The sequence below is a fragment of the Micromys minutus genome (assembly GCF_963924665.1).
Source record: "Micromys minutus genome assembly, chromosome: 3".
Lineage (NCBI taxonomy): Eukaryota > Metazoa > Chordata > Mammalia > Rodentia > Muridae > Micromys > Micromys minutus.
This window is the reverse complement of record NC_137972.1, coordinates 19,310,742-19,328,832: the sequence shown is the minus strand read 5'-3', so window position 1 is coordinate 19,328,832 and position 18,091 is coordinate 19,310,742. Positions and strand designations below refer to the sequence as shown.

At 47.6% G+C, this 18,091-nt stretch overlaps 1 protein-coding gene across 1 annotated transcript in view; it reads left to right on the top strand.

Annotated features, from left to right (window-relative positions):
• Positions 1 to 701: 701 nt before the first annotated feature.
• The window catches only part of CRACR2A (calcium release activated channel regulator 2A), a gene marked incomplete at both ends in the record, with an annotated part of 60,821 nt that continues 43,431 nt past the window's right edge, over positions 702 to 18,091 (top strand). Inside the window, 4 exons of the mRNA XM_080914531.1 lie at positions 702 to 911; positions 3,995 to 4,106; positions 5,077 to 5,260; positions 7,689 to 7,835. Of these exons, the coding sequence (XP_080770657.1) occupies positions 702 to 911; positions 3,995 to 4,106; positions 5,077 to 5,260; positions 7,689 to 7,835 (653 nt within the window). The remainder of the gene's footprint in view (positions 912 to 3,994; positions 4,107 to 5,076; positions 5,261 to 7,688; positions 7,836 to 18,091) is intronic.

The window sequence follows — 18,091 nt, the reverse complement described above, 5'->3', positions numbered from 1 at the left end:
CTAACCTACAACATCTTTCTATTGACTGTCTCCATGCTCCATTCTCATCCCTCTACAACCTACAACATCTTTCTATTATGGCTGTCTCCATGGTCCCTAAATGTGATCAAATGCAATGGTAAAGGTGGACAACCACTGTAAACAAATGTATGTAAGTGGAAGCATGTGCCATGTATTCTTCCTTGGTTTCTAGTGTCTGTGTGATTGTTTTGAAATGCATTCATGTTTGTTACTCAATGTCCAGTTTACCCCCTAGTTTTGCAGAGTAGCTCCTGTTGCAGTTACATACTACCATTTGTGTGTCCTTCTGACTCCTTCAGTGTTGTGTGGTTATTTAAGTTCAGAGTTTGTAGGGCGTTCTGCCTACCTCCTTGTATATCCACCCATCTCCTTCCGTGTGGTAGGTCTTTTTAAAGCCCGCCGCTTTTCAATCTCCATGTGTTTCTTTCCCTCACTGTTGACTCCCTCTCGTTTGATGGACTGGCTGATCTATCAGCTTTCACTGCAGATCACACTGATTCTGAGCACTGATAACTAGGAGTCGGTTGCTAAGAGATGTCAGGACACTCCAGCGACCAGCTCTGCACCTCATTTTCCTCCCCTTCTGCTCTTTTTCCGTCTCACTCCAACCTCCTCACATTCTTCTGTTTCCCATCTCCCCTGTTCAGGTTCTGGAAATTACAAAGAAATCCTCAGGTCCGATGGCCACCCCCAGCGGAAGAGAAGACTCCAGCTCCCAGACACCGAGTCATGGGAAGGAGGGAAGTGGAGCCTGTGCAGAACAGCTGGACCAACCAGAGAGGCTGAAGCAGGAGGTGTCGGACCAGAGTGTCCTGTGGAAGAAAGCACAGGAATTCTTCCAGACATGTGACTCCGAGGGCAAGGGCTTCATTGCCAGGACAGACATGCAGGTGAGAGGGGTCCCCACCTGGAGCTGCACATGGGCTACCTGACAGGAGTAACCTCTTTCCAGAAAAGACCTCTGCATCTTCGCTCTGGAGGGGTCTGTCAGCACGTACTGTGTGGGGAACCTGGTCTCTGTTCATTTCATGCTCAGTCCTCTCCTGCTATTGGGCTCTTGGCCTTCCCAGACTCTGACACCCCAGGACTATAGGACCTGGTGATAGCAAGATGATGGACTAAGTATAACACAGGTGGCTGGTTCAGTTGATAGAGAGCCTGTCTTGCTAGCATTCGTGAGACCCCAGCTTTAATCTCTAGTACCACCTAACCCTACCTAAATGGGGTGTGGCAGTGCATACCCTTAAACCCAGTTACCTAGGAGGCTGAGGCAGGAGAGCTGTTGGTTCTGAGCCAGTGGGTAACTCGGTGAGATCTCGTCTCAAAAATAAAATTAAAAAGGTTCTGTGGATATAGTTCAGACTTAGAGCATCTGCCTAGCATCTCTAAGCCCACGGGTTCAAAGACTTCAAAGTTGCAAAAGGACAAAATTGCAAAATAATTTTTAAAAAAGGTCACTTATGAAATAGCTTTTAAACTTTATGTCATTTCTTGTGTGTCACTGTGACGCTTCCTTTGATTGTTTTCGAGCCCCTTTAAGATGTAAAAGACCATTCTTACTTTACTGACTATATAAAACTAGGCAATGACCAGGTTCATCAGGAGTGACATGCACTGGGCAGTCCAACCTTGTTCCCCCGCCCTCCTAACTATCCATGAGAATGAAATGGTTCGTTCCCAGAGCAAGCAATCTACTAAAACCAAGCACATGACAGCACACGACGGGACAGAGACAGATGTAGCCTCAGCTCTCCCAAGGATGCTCAGAGTAGCTGATCCAAAGCACAGGCAAAAATCAGGTCTGTTCAGACAGTTGAGGGTACCCAAAAGGTGTGTGCATGTCTGGCCTAGCAGATGGCTCTCCCCCAGCTTCTTCTCCAATGTGAGTGTCACTTGGGCACGTGTGAAACTGTTCGACCGCGGTGCTTCAGGGAGGTGTTTGAGCCTGAGACTGAACAAGCCTCCCTGGGTTCACACTACGAGCAACCTGGTATCACACCCGAGTGTTCTTTATACACAGGTGTGGAGGGTGGAGGGTGGAAGGTGGCTTGAAGGCCCTGCTGACCTTAGTGTTTGCTTCCTCATCTTTTCCAGCTGAAACATAAAGGAAGCGATCACTTTTTGGGCAAATGCTGCAAGCTGAAGCTAACTAGGGCGGGAGGAAATGTAATCCCAAAGAAAGCACTGGGATCCGGTTGTTGGGAGCTAGGGAAATTTCATCCCACCTCCAGTAGGGGGGATGTCTTTCATTTCTAATGGAGCGGATATGCACACTGCTTACAAAATCAACGCTCTCCTGCCCTGAATTCTCCCCCTGTGGTTCTTGCCACAGCTGGTTTATGGACTGTTGATGCCTGCTCTGCAGCTGAGTTTCTAGAGCCTCTGCACACACTTTCCTCTCCTTCCTTCCTTGAAAAACCCATTCATATTTAATTCAGTTCTTCCAAATGGCTTTCCCATCAGCCTCTCTTCCTGCTTGGTAATGTGTCCTAAACGCTGACATTAACACACAGCCAAATGAGGCTTTATGGCTCATCAGCTAAAAAACCTCAAGCCCAGTGCTCCCTGCAGGTGTGTCATAGGCTGTCACACCTGCGGACTCTGAGTGTCCACATGTGCGTCCGCTTTCCATCCTACAAAGTCCTGTGCGTGCTGAGCACGTGCCAAGGCTGTCAGTCACTTGCGCAACCAGAGTTTGTGCAGCTGGCCCTTGGGTTTCCGAGGAAGGAGGAGAACCAGCTGAGAGGTAACAAGTCTCTTGGGGATCCTCACTTGGAGATGGATTATTAGGTACAGGACTCTTGCTTTGGCCTGGGGCCATTTCACGCCAGACAGACAGACGCCAGAGGGAAGTGTCAACAGCTCAGCTACCTCATTCCTCATGCTGTCAGTGGGTGCAGGTTTTAAACCCCCCAAGGCCCTCCCCAGTGACCTTCCTCCACCAGCTAGACCCCACCACCTCCTAAAACAGCACCATCAGCTGGGGGACCAAGTCCTCATGAACTTGTGGGGGGACATTTCACATTCAAATCAGAGCCAAAGGGGGCAATTGTGGGACACTGCAGGGAGGTGTCATTTGCAATAAGGAGCATCCCCAGAGCTAAAGAACAAAATATGTCTATAGAGTAGTGCTGGGTCCCTGGGATAGGAGGCTTCCATTAAGGAAGACCTGCACAGAGGGGAGGTAACACGGCTCAGGAAAGACGGTGCACAAAGGAAAAGACCAGGAAGCAGTGCCACCAACCCGGCCTGTCATGGTGACTCTCTGAACCTGTCCCTCCTAGTCTCTGTCCTTTTCTACTACTTTTTAATTGGAGGGTGGAACCAGGGGTCAAACCTGGGTCCTTGTGCAGGCCACACACATTCTTTACCATTCAACTACATCTTCAGTCCTGCCCATCTTTTACTTTTCATTTTGAAACAGTCTCAGCAAGTTACCCAGGCTGGCCTTGAACTTCAAATCCTCCTGCCTCAACCTCCCTAGTGCCTAGGATTCCAGGCCTGTGCCACCAGGCCCTACTCCTGCTTTGATTTACTGGTTTCTGGCTGCCAGGTTTTGCGTCTGAAACTTCTCGTCTGTGGTCCCACGTAGCTGCAGAACAGCGTGTCCTCTAGGCATTTACCAAGAGCTAGTCAGTCCTGGATAGCATTGGTCCTGGACAGTGCTAAGGGTGCCTGCTTTGAAGTCAGAGCTGGGTTTGGCATTTTTGGCTCTATGACCCTGGGGCTGGCAATTTACCTTTAAACTTCATCTTTAAAATAGGAATAGCAGTATCTACCTCAAAGGAGTATTGTGAAAATTAAATGCTAATAGATATACACATGTATGTGATTCTTTATAAATCACATAGAAAGGATCTCTGCGCTAATATGGTAAGGAAGAGGATACCCCTGATTTTACAGGCTTGAGCCTAAGCTCTAGGTCCCCAATGACCATCAACATATGGACAGATGCAGTCTGGATTGCTTTCAGAGGCTGCATAAGGAGTTGCCCCTAAGTCTTGAAGAACTGGAAGATGTGTTTGATGCCCTGGATGCTGACGGCAATGGCTTTCTGACTCCTGAAGAGTTCGCCACTGGATTTAGTAAGTTCTGGTGGGTGCTGGTGACCCAGGGCTGGGGGTCCCCCTGCAGCTGTGTAACCCTTCAGCAAGTTACCAAGGCTGTTTTCTTCAACATGTTTGGATTGTCTCCAGAGCTTTTCTGCTTTGCCTTTGTGGGTACAGAGCCTGGGATTGTGGTGGAGTAGACTATTGGCTCTTTACATGTGCCCACCTTGACTCTTCATACCATGGCATCCTCTGTGCCCAGATTCTGTCACTGCTAGGGCTCCTACAAGGGAGTTCAGACAGGTTCGGCATCAACAGGAAGCTGTGTCAGAATTTTCAGCTCCATCTTTCCTGCTCTGAGAGACAAAATAAGTCTTACTTGCAAATGTATGTTGTAACTGGATAACCCAGCTTAAGTCCAGCTGAGTCTTTTGAGTTTAGAGTCCTTTGTGTTTAGAGGCAACAGCTATCAGAGAAATTTCTAGGTTTGAATAGCACTGTCATTCTCAAGGGTACAAGCAGGAACGAGAACGAAGGCCTGGGTACATGATAACAAATACGGATCCTATCCTCAGATGAGGTAGACCAGTAGGCTAATTTCCTCATCTATCTGCTACTTGCAAAGGGTGGTGTAATTTCCTTAAATATATCAGATGCCTTTCCTGACCCTTTTCTGGAACTCACAATTGACTTGAGGGGTTAGGACAGATTGCTGTCATGCCAGCCAGTGTAACTATAGAGAAAGTTGCCGGTACATGTGAGGTGGTGCTGTTAGTGGGGATGCCAAGGCAGACCACTGTCTTCAGGCTCTGACAGCTCGGTCAGAATACAAATGGAAAGATCAAAGAGTACAAACTCCAGATTCAGTGTCCATGGATCTTGGCTATATAGGGATCCCCTTTTGCTTCTCTGGGGCAAACTTCAAATGAATCCCGGAAACAAAGCAAGCCACGTCCTCCCTGGGCTGAGGATGTCTGATTCATGTCCTTATTCTCTACTCTCCTAGGTCACTTCTTCTTCAGCCAAAATAGCCAAAGAGAGGAGGATGCTGGCCAGCAGGTGGCCCCACTCCAAGAGGAGAAAGTGTATCAGTCTAGAGAGGAGGAAGAGGTGGGAGATGTGGACCGAGATGAAGAAGCACAGTTTCAGATGCTGATGGACAGACTTGGAGCCCAGAAAGTTCTGGAAGAGTAAGTCATATTGAGCACCATACTTTCCTACTCACTGTCTCTCATGCTCTTCACTGTCCTCACTTCCTGCCTTTCATTCTCATCATCTCCAGCCTTGGATCTGCTCACCCTGCAAAAGACGCTCTTCATTAGAGGTGGCTTGAATGTGTGTTCATGAAAGATGGTGTCATAGGATTTCTATTGCTATGAAGAAACATTATAACCATGGAAACTCACATAAAAATATTTAATTAGGGTGGCTTACAGTTCAGAGGTTGAGTCTGTTATTGTCACTGTGGGAAACATGGTGGTATGCAGGCAGACATGATGTCAGAGAAGGAGCTGAGAGTTCTATATCTTGATCTACAGGAAGAGAACTGGCTTGAGCTCCTGAGACCTAAAAGTCCACTCTCTGGCCATGTACCCCTCAAAACGAACCACACCTACTCCAAGGCCACACCTCCTAATAGTACTTAATAGTACCATTCCCTGGGAGCCTATGGGGGCTATTTTTCCAAATCACCACAAGTGGGAATGGTTTAGCAGTCAGTGAGTTAGTGCTCTTAACCACTGAGTCATCTTGGGATGGAGAGGTGGCTCAGCAGTTAAGAACACTGACTGCTCTTCCAGAGTTCAATTCTCAGCCACCACATGGTGGCTCACAACCATCTGTAATGGGATCCAACTCCTTCTTCTGGTTTGTCTGAAAACAGCTACATTGTACTTATATATATGTGTGTGTGTGTAAAGCAAATAAATATTTAAAAAAATAGGTGACAAGGTTTCTGTCCTTCCTCACTAATGTGGGCTCACCCTGCAGCCTGATGGATCTGTTCATGACAGAACCACAGACAAACACAGCAGGTTGAAATGACTTCCAAGATGCCTGTTGTTCAACAGAGGGATGTGGGCTTTTCTAGAGGCAGAGAGATGGACTGGTTGACCTCCTTGGGCCTCTCTAACCTATACTGCTTGGGGCTTCCATGAGGGATAGCTTCTGGAAGTGAGCATCCAGACCCGCAGCTTTTCTTGGAGGTCCTGTAGAATAACTTTGCCAATTAGCACGCTATGACACTTCACTGGGAGTTGAAAGACTTGACCTGTCTCCATTATTTTGATGTTGCTGTGGCCTGATAAAAACAGCTAAGAGGAAGGAGGATTGGTTTTGCTTGAGAGTTTTCAGGCCATCATGGCCAGGAAGGCATGGATGGAGGACTTAGATGAACAGATAGGTAATTGATTGGATGGCCTCAATAAATAGGTAGATGTTTGGATAGGCTAGAAGCATAAACAAACAAACAAACAAACAAACAAACAAATAAGTAAATGAATATATAAATAAATATATAAATAAAAGGATGAAAAGGAAAAACGAAGGGGAAGTAGAGGGGAAGTAGAGGGGAAGTAGAGGGGAAGTAGAGGGGAAGTAGAGGGGAAGAAGAAGAAAAATATGAGTGGATTCAGTCAGCAGTGGTTGCTTCTTTTGGATGCAGAGAGTCATGTCTATGCCTTGAGGACACTGTTGGCATCACTTTTGAGCAAAGCTTCTGAAATACAGTGTTTACAATTGCCAGAGGAATTTTCTCCTTTCTCCAGGGAGTCCCTGGCCCCGCCCTCTGATCATATTGGCTCTAGGATTTGGTGGGGGGATGTGTCGGATTTGCGTTTAACATACTTCAGTCATGGCTGTAGGCTTTCAAGCGTGGTTCTCCACATTCTCCTCTCCGTGACAAGAGCCATCAAGGCCTGTCTCTCTGGTGTTCCTGTAGGTGTGTGTTCACCCCCCCCCCCACATGCCTGCTTCTGGGTGATTCTAGTGACCTTTCACTCTGCACCTGCACACCTCTGAGTCTGGCTTGCCACTGTCTATGCCTCTGTGTCCTCGCTGTCTGACCTTTCCCTTCCTTTCCCCTGCCAGTCACTCCCAGGGCCACCAGGTCCCAGTGGGGTGCTGCTGAGTATTTGCCTCCCTTCCCAGCAGCAACTAACGCATTCTCCCATCCATAAAACAGCATGTCTAACTCTCAACAGCGAGGATATCCTTCCCAGGGGCGACCATCTCTCTCCAGCATCTTGGTGTTGGTTCTACCCAACTGCCTCCAGCCTCCTCACAGTACTGAGATGCTGGCAAGTGTGTTGCCATGCGTGCTTGATGCAGCAAATCCAATAGGAGCATCCCAATGGAAGGAGGCAGCAAAACGAGAGAGACCAGCACAGGAGTCAGGCTTCTTGGCCTGCACTCTGGCATTGTACCAGGAATGGTCCTAGCATGCTGCACCTGCCTCCCGAGTCACAGTGGGGATGGAGGGATGCCGTGTGCAGAAAACACTCTGTGCCATCAATTTAGTGATGCAGGGTGATGAGGATGATGTTCCCAGCTGTCTATTCCCATTTTTCCCACAGAGTCTCACTTACCCACTTTCTGTTAATGTTTCTCCCCCCCTTACAGCGAAAGTGATGTCAGGCAACTGTGGCTGCAGCTGAAGAAGGAAGAGCCTCACCTGCTGTCCAACTTCGAAGACCTCCTCACCACAATCTTCTCTCAGCTCCAAGAAGCCCATGAGCAGAAGAATGAACTGGAATGTGCCCTCAGAAAGTAGGTGCCCGTCTCTGCCTACGTGGGCTGGGCGCTCTCTCTTGTCTTTTCTGTTGGCTTGCTGCAGTATGCTTCTTTGTCACTAAGTCCCAAAGGAGGTCAGAGCACTATGACCAGCATGGCATGTCAGCTTTTCAGTCCCAGCTCACCTTTATTAAGCACCCTCTGTTTGCTAGAAGCTATTGTAAATACTTTGTATACATTAGCCGGTTTGAGGGGACTCTCAAATATTTACCCACATTTACAAATGAGAAATAGGGTTTGGAAAGTAACATACCCAAAGAATACACAGCTCGTAAGTGTCAGAGACAGGACCCTGAGGTAGTTAATCCAGAGAACAGCCTGCCTGCCTGTTTGCAGTAAATCCCTAGCATTACCGGCTACTCCAAGCTCCCAGCATCCCTTGCTTTGTGGAGGCACTACATCTGTAAGGGCCAAGGCACCTCCCCATTGAAGCCTCTCTTCTCAGTAGCCTCCTTGCCACTATGGTATCAGAAGACAGAGACAAGACTACCAAGGAACTGCTGCCAGTCTGGACCAATGTCCACACAGGCAAGTATATCAGATCAGAAGCAGCCTGTGGAGGTGGAGCCCCTCCAGAGAACTAACCTGTGCTCAGGATGTGGCCATGGCTCCTCCTGGTCATCTAACATGCATTTACACTGTAAGCTGGCATTTGAGAATGCGGACTTCTCTGTGGTGTGATGAAGGGTGGTCAGTCACCCTAAGGGGAGACTGAAACCCAAGGCAGAGCAAGCAGACCTGGAATATACATTCACCTCATGCCCCCTGCATGCTCTTGCTCAGGCCCAGACTGACTCACATTCTCTGTGACTCCCCAGTGAGCTGTCTCTTTTTTGCTGGGCAGTTCTGCAGAGTACCTGCCCAGTAGCACGCTTCTTTCCACAGTTACAAGTCCGTGGGTCCCTCGCTGAGCGTGTGCTGCTGTGTAGATAGGTGTCTACATACTGTGCCATACCTTTTAGATCTTGTGCCGTCCCAAGCTAACTCTCAAAATAATCACCTAGGGAAGAGCTAGGTGCATGGGGAAAGCATTAGAATGCTGTCTGTTTCATTGAGCTTAAGTCATGCGGAAGGATGCCCAGTGGCCAGAAGATTGTTAATAGCGTTTTAGGGCAGCCCATAAAGCTTGAAGGAAGAAAGAGATGGGGAGGAAACTTGGAATCACTCAGAAAGCAGCTTGGATCTTGGTTCTGCCAAGTATTAATTAGCTGTGCAACAAACACCAAGTTGCTTGATATCTCTGAACCTCAGCGTCCTTACCTGACCTTATCCATCTCACAGAGCTGGAGGTGTCACTGGGATCACACGTGTGTCTAAACACCATGAATGTCAAACAAAACAAAACCCATATAACTGTTGGTCACTGCACATTGGTCACTGTTGGTCGGTTTGGGAATTTTTCTAGCTAAAGGAGAAGGTGAGGTGTATTCCAGATGTGACATCGTGAGTCTGCATCTAGATTGAGCACTGTGTGTAAACCTCAGAAGTTGGGGCTGGGAATCAGGACATCTGGGGAGAGTCCTTCAGGGCTTGGCAACCGAAGGGTTCCTGTTACCTTGGTCTCTTTGGTCTCTTTGAACTTCTGTTTTCACATCTGGAAAGTGGGGAATAAGGATTAGTTTCCCCTCCTGTCCCCATCACTCATGGCCCCTCCCACACAGGAAGGTGGTCCTTCTGTTCCCCACAGAGAGCTGCTCCCGGAATGAAGAGGCAGTTGGCCTGCCTGGCTTGTGTTCACATTCAGGAGCTTCTCTTGATCCCACTCCTGCAAAGAAAGGCAATCCCTGCCGCACTGAGGAAGTTCTTAGCCTCATGTCCGTCTAGAGTGGCCTCAGGAAGTACTCAGACCCTAATTTAGTAATTTATGTTTAACATTCTTGAGATGAGAGTCGAGGCCACTCTTGGCCATAGGTTCAAAACCATCCTTTCTCGGTCCTCCTCTGTCCATAGTCCCACAGGCTGAGACTAACCATGGCCAACTCCTGAGGTGTGGTACTGTGTGCTCTCTGCCAGCCCCGTCGCTCTGACTGCAGAACCAGAGAACCGCAGATAAGTAGGGAGTAGAACACCCCCAAGGGAAAGAGAAATAGCTAGAGTTCTCAGTCTCTGGCCATGCACAAGCTGTGTGACTGCAAGTCACTTGCTTTCCCTCTCTGTGCATGAACTTTGTGTTGGCAATATATGTGAATGAGAAAAGTGTTTTTTTCCATAAACCCTTTGCGTGACCTATTAGAAAGAAGAAATGCATTTTCTTTGCAGTCCTTACACACTGATTTATACATAACTGAAAGCTAAGTTTTATAAGCTGGCCCAGGCTTATGTTTCATGGGACAATGAGATTTTCTATTAGAGGCTTATAAAAGTCTCATTTATTCTATTAAAAAAACGTGGTCACGCCTTGTCAGGTGGGCCAGGTGGTCTGTGAGATTCCGTGTGCTCCATAACCTTGGCAGCTCAGAAAGCAAATGGAAAACTGGAAACAGGGTGTTGAGCTCTTAAATGGTCTCTCTGAAAATAAAACACAAGGCGAGGCTTCAGGTTTGGAGCCTATTAGGGGAACATGCATCCCAGCTGCAGGGAAGGAAGTAGGCTCAGAGAGAAGGGCTTTAGAATGCAGGATGGAAGAGGAGCATCCTGGGAATGGTGTGTTCCGCTGAGCTGCTGGAAAGTCTCTAGCTTTGCCAAAGCCCCCCCGTCCCCCACCCCACTCCACCCTGTTCCCCAGCACAACCCCTCTCTCAGGACAGGTGTGACATTTCAATTCCACCTAAAGTGATCACCTGTCACAAGGGTTGGAAGCGGTAGAAACGAGTCATGGCTGCTGTGTGACAGTGTTACCACTGGGGGACATTTAATTAGCGTTTCCTCTGTGCTGGGCTCTGAGTTAGTTGCCATCGTTGAGGACTGAGTGTGCGGTCACTCTGGCCAGGCAGATTGAGAAGTCTGCCCACTGCTGACCAGGAAACCCTGATGGGGAGCTCTGGGCAGTATGGCCACAGGCAAAGACAGTTCCTGCTGCCTCTCTTTGCAGGCTACAGAGCTTGCTTCTTCCCACCCAGCGAAAATGGACTTCCAGGGGACTGGGAGCCTGCTCTTCCTTGGCTTGGTTGAGGCACACACTTCCTGTTCTCAGCACCCCAGACTGGACTGGAAACCTTGGGCTACAGCTTTGTGGCATTAAGTGGAAAAGGCCTTTGCCACCTCATGTCCATTTCCAGGATGTGGAAGGGAGAGGATGCCCCTGGAAGGGGATGGTTGGCAAAGGATTGATATCTTGTATCACGGAGCAAGCCCAGAGTGTGCCTGGGGGGAGGGGATCATCAGAAAAGCCCAGGCCTGCCTCCCCTTGTTGCCATGGATATAGTTGAGATAGGAGGAGACATGTCTGAGAACATTGATCTCTTTCTACTGTGTTTGCATGTCCATTGGGAAGTAGCCGCAGTCCCTCGAGACTAGGTAAAAAGCAAAGCCAAATGCAAGAGCCTGGGCTAGACAGAGCCCATGGCCTCTGCCCAGTGTTCAGTGAGAGCTGTTCCCTCTGGGCCTTGCTTCTCTCTGAGGATGTTGGGGTTCCACATCACCTCGACTGCTGCTGTCTCCTACATTCCCAGAAATTCATTTAGCTTTGTCCACCCCCCTCTCTTTCCCTCTCTCTCCCTCTAGCCCCCTCCCCATGCCCATAAGCACCTGCTAGAGTGCATGTGAGCTATGCATGCTAGCCTAAGGAGTACATCAGTTACCTGCCAAGAAGCAGGTGATTTAAGGAAGGAAGGACAGATTTTGGCTCATGGTCGGAGGACAGAGTCCAACTTGGGAAGGAATAGCTGAGGATGGCTCTGAGGAAGTAGAATGGCTTATTCACATCTTAGTAGATCAGGATACACACACACACACACACACACACACACACACACACACACACACACATGAAGGGGCAGAGAGAGAAAGCCAAAGCGAAAACAAGGGAGATGATAACCCAAGACTCACTGAGGCCTTGCCTCCTAAAGGACCTACAGTGCTACTAGCTGGGAATCAAGGTTTCAAACCTGCAAGCCTGTGGAGACATTTCACACACACCCCATAGCAGGAGCTGTAGATTGTTAGAGGTGTGGAAGACTTTCCTAATTCCAGCTGAATTAGGAAGATTTGGCCATGGAAAGGGTTCTGAGCACTCACCTTTCTCTGGAAACAGAAAGAAACTAGCAGTGTCTGAGCGACATGGGACGATGGGGCCATATTCACTGCTTGGATTCAGACAGATCTTGTGAATCCCAAGGATGCCAGGATCCCACCTCGGATGGGATTCAGTTCACTGAACAGTGGGTCAGAGTTTGATGTCTGTTTGTTTTTTTTTTTTTGTTTTTTTTTTCAATCGGGGTAAAACTATGTCCTGTTTTGCCTGGGGAGGGCCTGAAGCTTCAGGCTGAAGATTAGAGCTCAGCAAGGCTGACCAGCCAGCCTGGCTCGGGCTCCATTCCCACAGTCCCATGGCCTAGAAATACTGGCCTGGCTTCCTGGTTTGTGTCTGTGAAAGACCACACTTGTTCTCGATGGGCTCTGTGTCTGCCTCAGTCCCTTATTTTCCCAGGCTCACCTTGCCCATTTAAACCACACGTAGTGTCTAGGTACCATTGGGCCTTTAATTAAAGCCCCAAGCGGCCAGTACCCTGCCCAGAGTGGCTTCCTTAGACTTCAGAAAGGGGACATGACAGGGACAGCTTATACACAGTAGGACAGATTAGTCATCATCTGATCCCCATATTCCCTGGCACGGAGCTCCAGAAAGGGAAACTTTAGCAGGGGAGGGAAGCCATCATGTCCTTGGCCTTGACTCCAAACAGAATAACAGAATATTCTGTACATGGCAGGTGTCCCTTACATGCCGCAGGTGCTCACTGCCTTCTGAAGTGCCTCAGCTGGTGGCTGTCAAATGGTGGCTTGTGTTGGAATCAGCAGAGAACATACAGTAAATCACAAGTCCTCAACCCCTCCCTCGGGGGGTGTAAACCCGAAGGTCTCAGGGATGGGAATGGGGGTGCCAGAGCATCCAGGCGACTGTGAAACAGATAGGCTGTAGACCACACTTTGAGACATGCCACTCCAGTTTGTTCTTCCTGAAGGCATCCACAAAAGCGTACACACACACCCCCACACACACACCAAAAGAAAAGATCCATCTGAATCCATGAAGCTCAGGATGGTTTTATCATTCCATGTTGCTCAGAGAATGCTAGTTTCTTTTTGTTAACCCACGAAAGCTGTATTCCAGGCTGCCCTTCTTATCTGAAACTTGGGTCATGTGCATAGGCCAAGACAGAGGATTCTTGGTGATGCCCAGGTTAATCAAATGCATGTGTTTTATGGGCAGACACTCATTGCTGAGAATGTGAAAAAAACTGAAAGGTGACAACCGCTTGTGCTCTGTGCTGACCACAACCACAGTTTGCAAACCGGACCCTTGAAAAGTGGCTTTGCCTTTGGGGATGAAAGAATGCTTACAGGGGTGATTTATACAGTTAGCAGAACCAGTTAAGAAGTATCCATCTTCTTAAGTTGCACATAGTCAATCTCACCCCTCCACAGAACTTTCTATACCCTTACAGTTTCCTTCCATCCATCTGTACTCTAATACACGCAGAGAGACCAACCTCAGAGGGCCATGAACAACGACAACACACACACACACACACACACACACACACACACACACACACACACACAAATACCCCATGGTTTTTGTTTGTTGTCCAGAGACTGGTTACCATACAAAGACAGTAGGGGGCAGTGGTGAGTCTCCAGTCACAAAACTAGCTGCATCTGGACCTGCTTCCTTTTGTTTTTTTCCTTGAGAGTTCTCCAGCTGAAGGTCCTCATGCTGTGGTGGGGGCGGGGTGCATTGTGGGTTACATGGGGAAGGGCATCAGCCCTCACACCTTCTGTCCACAAGTGCCCTGCAATGCAGTTGGTTGGTCAACATGCCTCAGTCTTTGCCTTCACTTCCCAGAGGCCAGACTCCAGATGGAGTTGGGAATGCGGACATTGCTGGTTTCACTGCCAAGGCTGCTTGGGGGAAGTATCTCAGGGTGGTGGGCAGTGGGGGAACCGTGGGCCTCCAGAATCCCAGCCTGGAGGATTCTTCCTTTTACTCTGACCCTCATCTGAGTAATTTTCTTCATGTATGAGCAAAAAAACGTTTGGCTTTGAAATACATGAGCTCTTTAAAAAAAATTTTTTAAAATTCTGTTTATTTTAATTATTATGAGAGGGGGGAGTTTTGTGCCCCCCCCCCCTCTCTCTCTCTCTCTCTCTCTCTCTGTGTGTGTGTGTGTGTGTGTGTGTGTGTGTGTGTGTGTGACACCAGCTTCCAGGAACTGGTTTTCTGTGTCCACTGTGGGTTTACAGGCTTGAACTCAGGTCATCAGGCTTGTGAGTCAAGGGCTCTTACCCACGGAGCCATCTTGCTGGCTGTGCTGCAGCTTCTGCCCCATCTGTGGTGGTGAAGGAGGCTCACTGTCTTTGCAGAGCAGCAGCTCCAACCCAACCAAGTCCACTCTCAGAGAGGCACGACATCAGAGTGACAGCCATCCTAGGCCAGGAGCCGGTTCTGAGACTGCCAGGAGTTCAAGCTCAGGGGGAGGCATGTCCAAAATGCCTTCTCTCTAAGGTCAAGATCATGCCTTCATTTAGAAAAGGGAGACATCATTTAGTCTTTGGGTGGCTTTGAACACCCTTGCCTAGAAGAATCTCTACTCTTGGATAAATGGCTTCAGGGACCTTTCCAAACCCCTAACATCCTTGAGTAAAGGCCAAGGGAAGAGAGCACAGGAAGACAGTATTTTGACCTGTTTTGACATGGCAGTGTCTGCGGCAAGAACCTGGCTCTGCACGCTGCTAACTGCAACCCCCGTGGTGCCAAAGCTTTTCTTCCTGTGGCACCATCATCTCTGAGGTGCAAAGCACTCTGTGAAGGTTAATTAATTTTCACAGCCCCCATGGGAGGCTGGCAAGGTAAGTTATTGCTAACTGCATCTCACCTTTGAGATTTTGCAAATGATCTTAGAAAGGTCTGCCAGCCTTCAGCCTGGAGTTTACTCTAGAGTTTCTCCACTGTTCCTTCCTTCTCACAGGTTTTATCCTTAGCACCTCCCTCATTTGCCTAATCTCTCTCTCTCTCTCTCTCTCTCTCTCTCTCTCTCTCTCTCTCTCTCTCTCTCAAACACACACACACACACTTGCTCATACACACAGATATATATATATATATATATATATATATATATATATATATATATGTATATACAGAAACAAACACACATGAATGTATACACACACAGAGACATGCACACGTACACACTCATTCACACAGAGACACAAACACAGAGAAACACATGTGCATATACACTCACACACAAGGAGATACAGACATGTGCACATGCACATTCATTCTCTCTCTCTCTCTCTCTGTGTGTGTGTCTGTCTCTGTCTTTGTCTCTGTCTGTCTCTCTCTCTCTCTCTCTCTCACACACACACACATACACACATACACACACACACCACCCATGGTAATCTTACAGGAAAGAATATTTTCAGTAGCCAGACACATCTCAGGTGATATGTTACCTGACCTAGAACTGGGATTTCCATCCTGGCTTCTGCCTGTCTCATTCTTGCAGATCTGTCACTGCCCTTGCCGGATGTAACAGTGATGTTGCCCTACCTGTTGCAAACCTATCTCTCCTAGGCTCAGCCAGGAAGTTCTCCCACCCTCCCCACTAGCAGAAACAGGCGGTTCCCTCCACTGTTTTTCTGGCCAGGACTAAGGTTACAGAGGGCTGCCAGCCAGAGCCCATGGAGAGACTATGGGATTTCTTTGATGGTTCATGGCCTTATCTTTCTGGCCTGTCCTCTCTGTGCCAGTGTGGGTTTGGACTTGTTCTAAGATGCTGAGTCCCTAGGGTACAGAGTGGCCTTCAATCTAAATTGTTCTACCCATAGCAGCACTGTAACAAAGGCTTGGTTAGCGCCGTGATGATGGAGGTGATGTGAACTCTGTATATTTACTTTCAGCTGAGGCCCCTCATCTCTATCACCGCCCCGGGCATCCATTTCACCCCACGTATCTTGATGCGTGGTTTCCCTTCAGCTTCTTCTTGTCCCTGGTTGATGCTTAAGGAATCTGCGGAGTAATGACTCTTAGGATGGCGGTCCCAGAGACTTTATTTAACTTGAATTTATTAACTGCACTGCATCTAAATCGTTCCATGGGCATTTTTTAAAAACCTCATTAACATTATGATCAACGGTAACCGCTTCATCCTGACGTTTCAGATGTATAAACTTGGAGATTACTGGTGTGATATGATTTGGCCAAAGCCAGAAAGCTTCAATGTCAGAACTAGACCTCCTTGTTGTTCATCTGATGAGCTAGAAGGCGAGTGCGGCTGTCCCAGCGATTGTATTCTTGCCTGAGCTACTGTGGTGCTTTCCACAGCAGTGTCCAGACATTGCAGGGGGTGGGGGTGGGTTGAGGGAGGACACATGTTAGTGCTCCTGGCTGTTGCCACTTCAGATTTGACACAAAAGTTAGGCAGTGCATTAAAAGCAAGCAGTATTTAAAAAACAGGAAGCATTGCAAATCATGGAGGAGCAAGCTGAAGAAGTGAATGTAAAATCGTGTATCTTAGAAATTCACGTATCAGAAAATGTGGTACATGTACACAATGGAGCACTACTCAGCCATTAAAAACAATGACTTCATGAAATTCTTAGACAAATGGATGGAACTAAAGACTATCATCCTGAGTGAGGTAACCCAGTCACAAAAGAACACACATAATATGTACTCACTGATAAGTGGATATAAGCCCCAAAAGCTCAGAATACCCAAGAAACAATTCACAGAATTTATGAAGCTAAAAAGAAGGAAGGCCAGAAGGTGGATGCCTCAGTCCTTCTTAGAATGGAGAACAAAATACTCAAGGGAGAAAATACAGGGACAAATAGAGGAGCAGGGACTGAAGAAAAAGATCATTCAGAGACTGCCTCACCAGGGGATCCATCCCATATGCAGCCCTCAAATCCAGGCACTATTGCTGATGCCAAGAAGTGCTTACTGGCAGGAGCCTGATATGGATGCCTCCTCAGAGGCTTTTCCAGAGACACACTGATACAGATGAGGATGCTTACAGCTAACCATTGGACTGAGCACAGGGACCCCAATGGAGGAGCTAGAGAAAAGACTGACGGAGTTGAAAGGGTTTGCAACCCCATGGGAAGAACAACAATATCAACCACCCAAACCCTCTAGAGCTCCCAGGGACTAAAACACTGATCAATGAGTTCACACAGAGGGACTCATGGCACCAGTTGCATATGCAGCGGAGGATATCATTGTCTGGCATCAATGAGAGAAGAGGCCTTTGGTCCAGTGAAGGCTCATTTTCCCAGTGTAGGAAATGCCAAGGTGCTGAGGTGGGAGTGGGAGCATCTTCATGGAAGCAAGGGGAGGGGGGATGGGAGTTGGGGAAAAGGCATAGCATGTGAAATGTAAATACAGAGAATATCTTATAAAAATTATAAAAAAAGAGAAAAAAGTTATGTATCATATATTCTCACAGAAGTTATAAAAATTAATAATGTTTTTGGCTACAGATAAAAGTGATAAAAGGTTAATAAATTTCAAACAGTAAACACCTTTCTGATGTATTCTATAACACCGTAGGACAAGAAATAAAAGCTAGCATATCTTAAAATATTCTTGTAGGGTTAGGATATAGCTTGATAGCAAGGTACTTAGTTAGCCAGAATGTGCAAAATCCTGGGCTTAACTCCCCAGCAATCAACACACACAGACACACACACAGACACACACACAGACATACACACACAAACACACACAAAGATACACACACAGACACACACACAGACATACATACACAGACATACACACACAGACATACACACAAACACACACAAAGATATACACATAGATACACACATACATACACACAGACACATACATATACACACACAGACACATACATATGCATATACAGACACAAACAGACACATACAGAGACACACAGACACACACAGACACACACACAGACATACACACAAAGATACACACACAGATACACACATACATACACACAGACACATACATATACACACACAGACACATACAGAGACACACACACACACAAACACATACAGAGACACACAGATACACA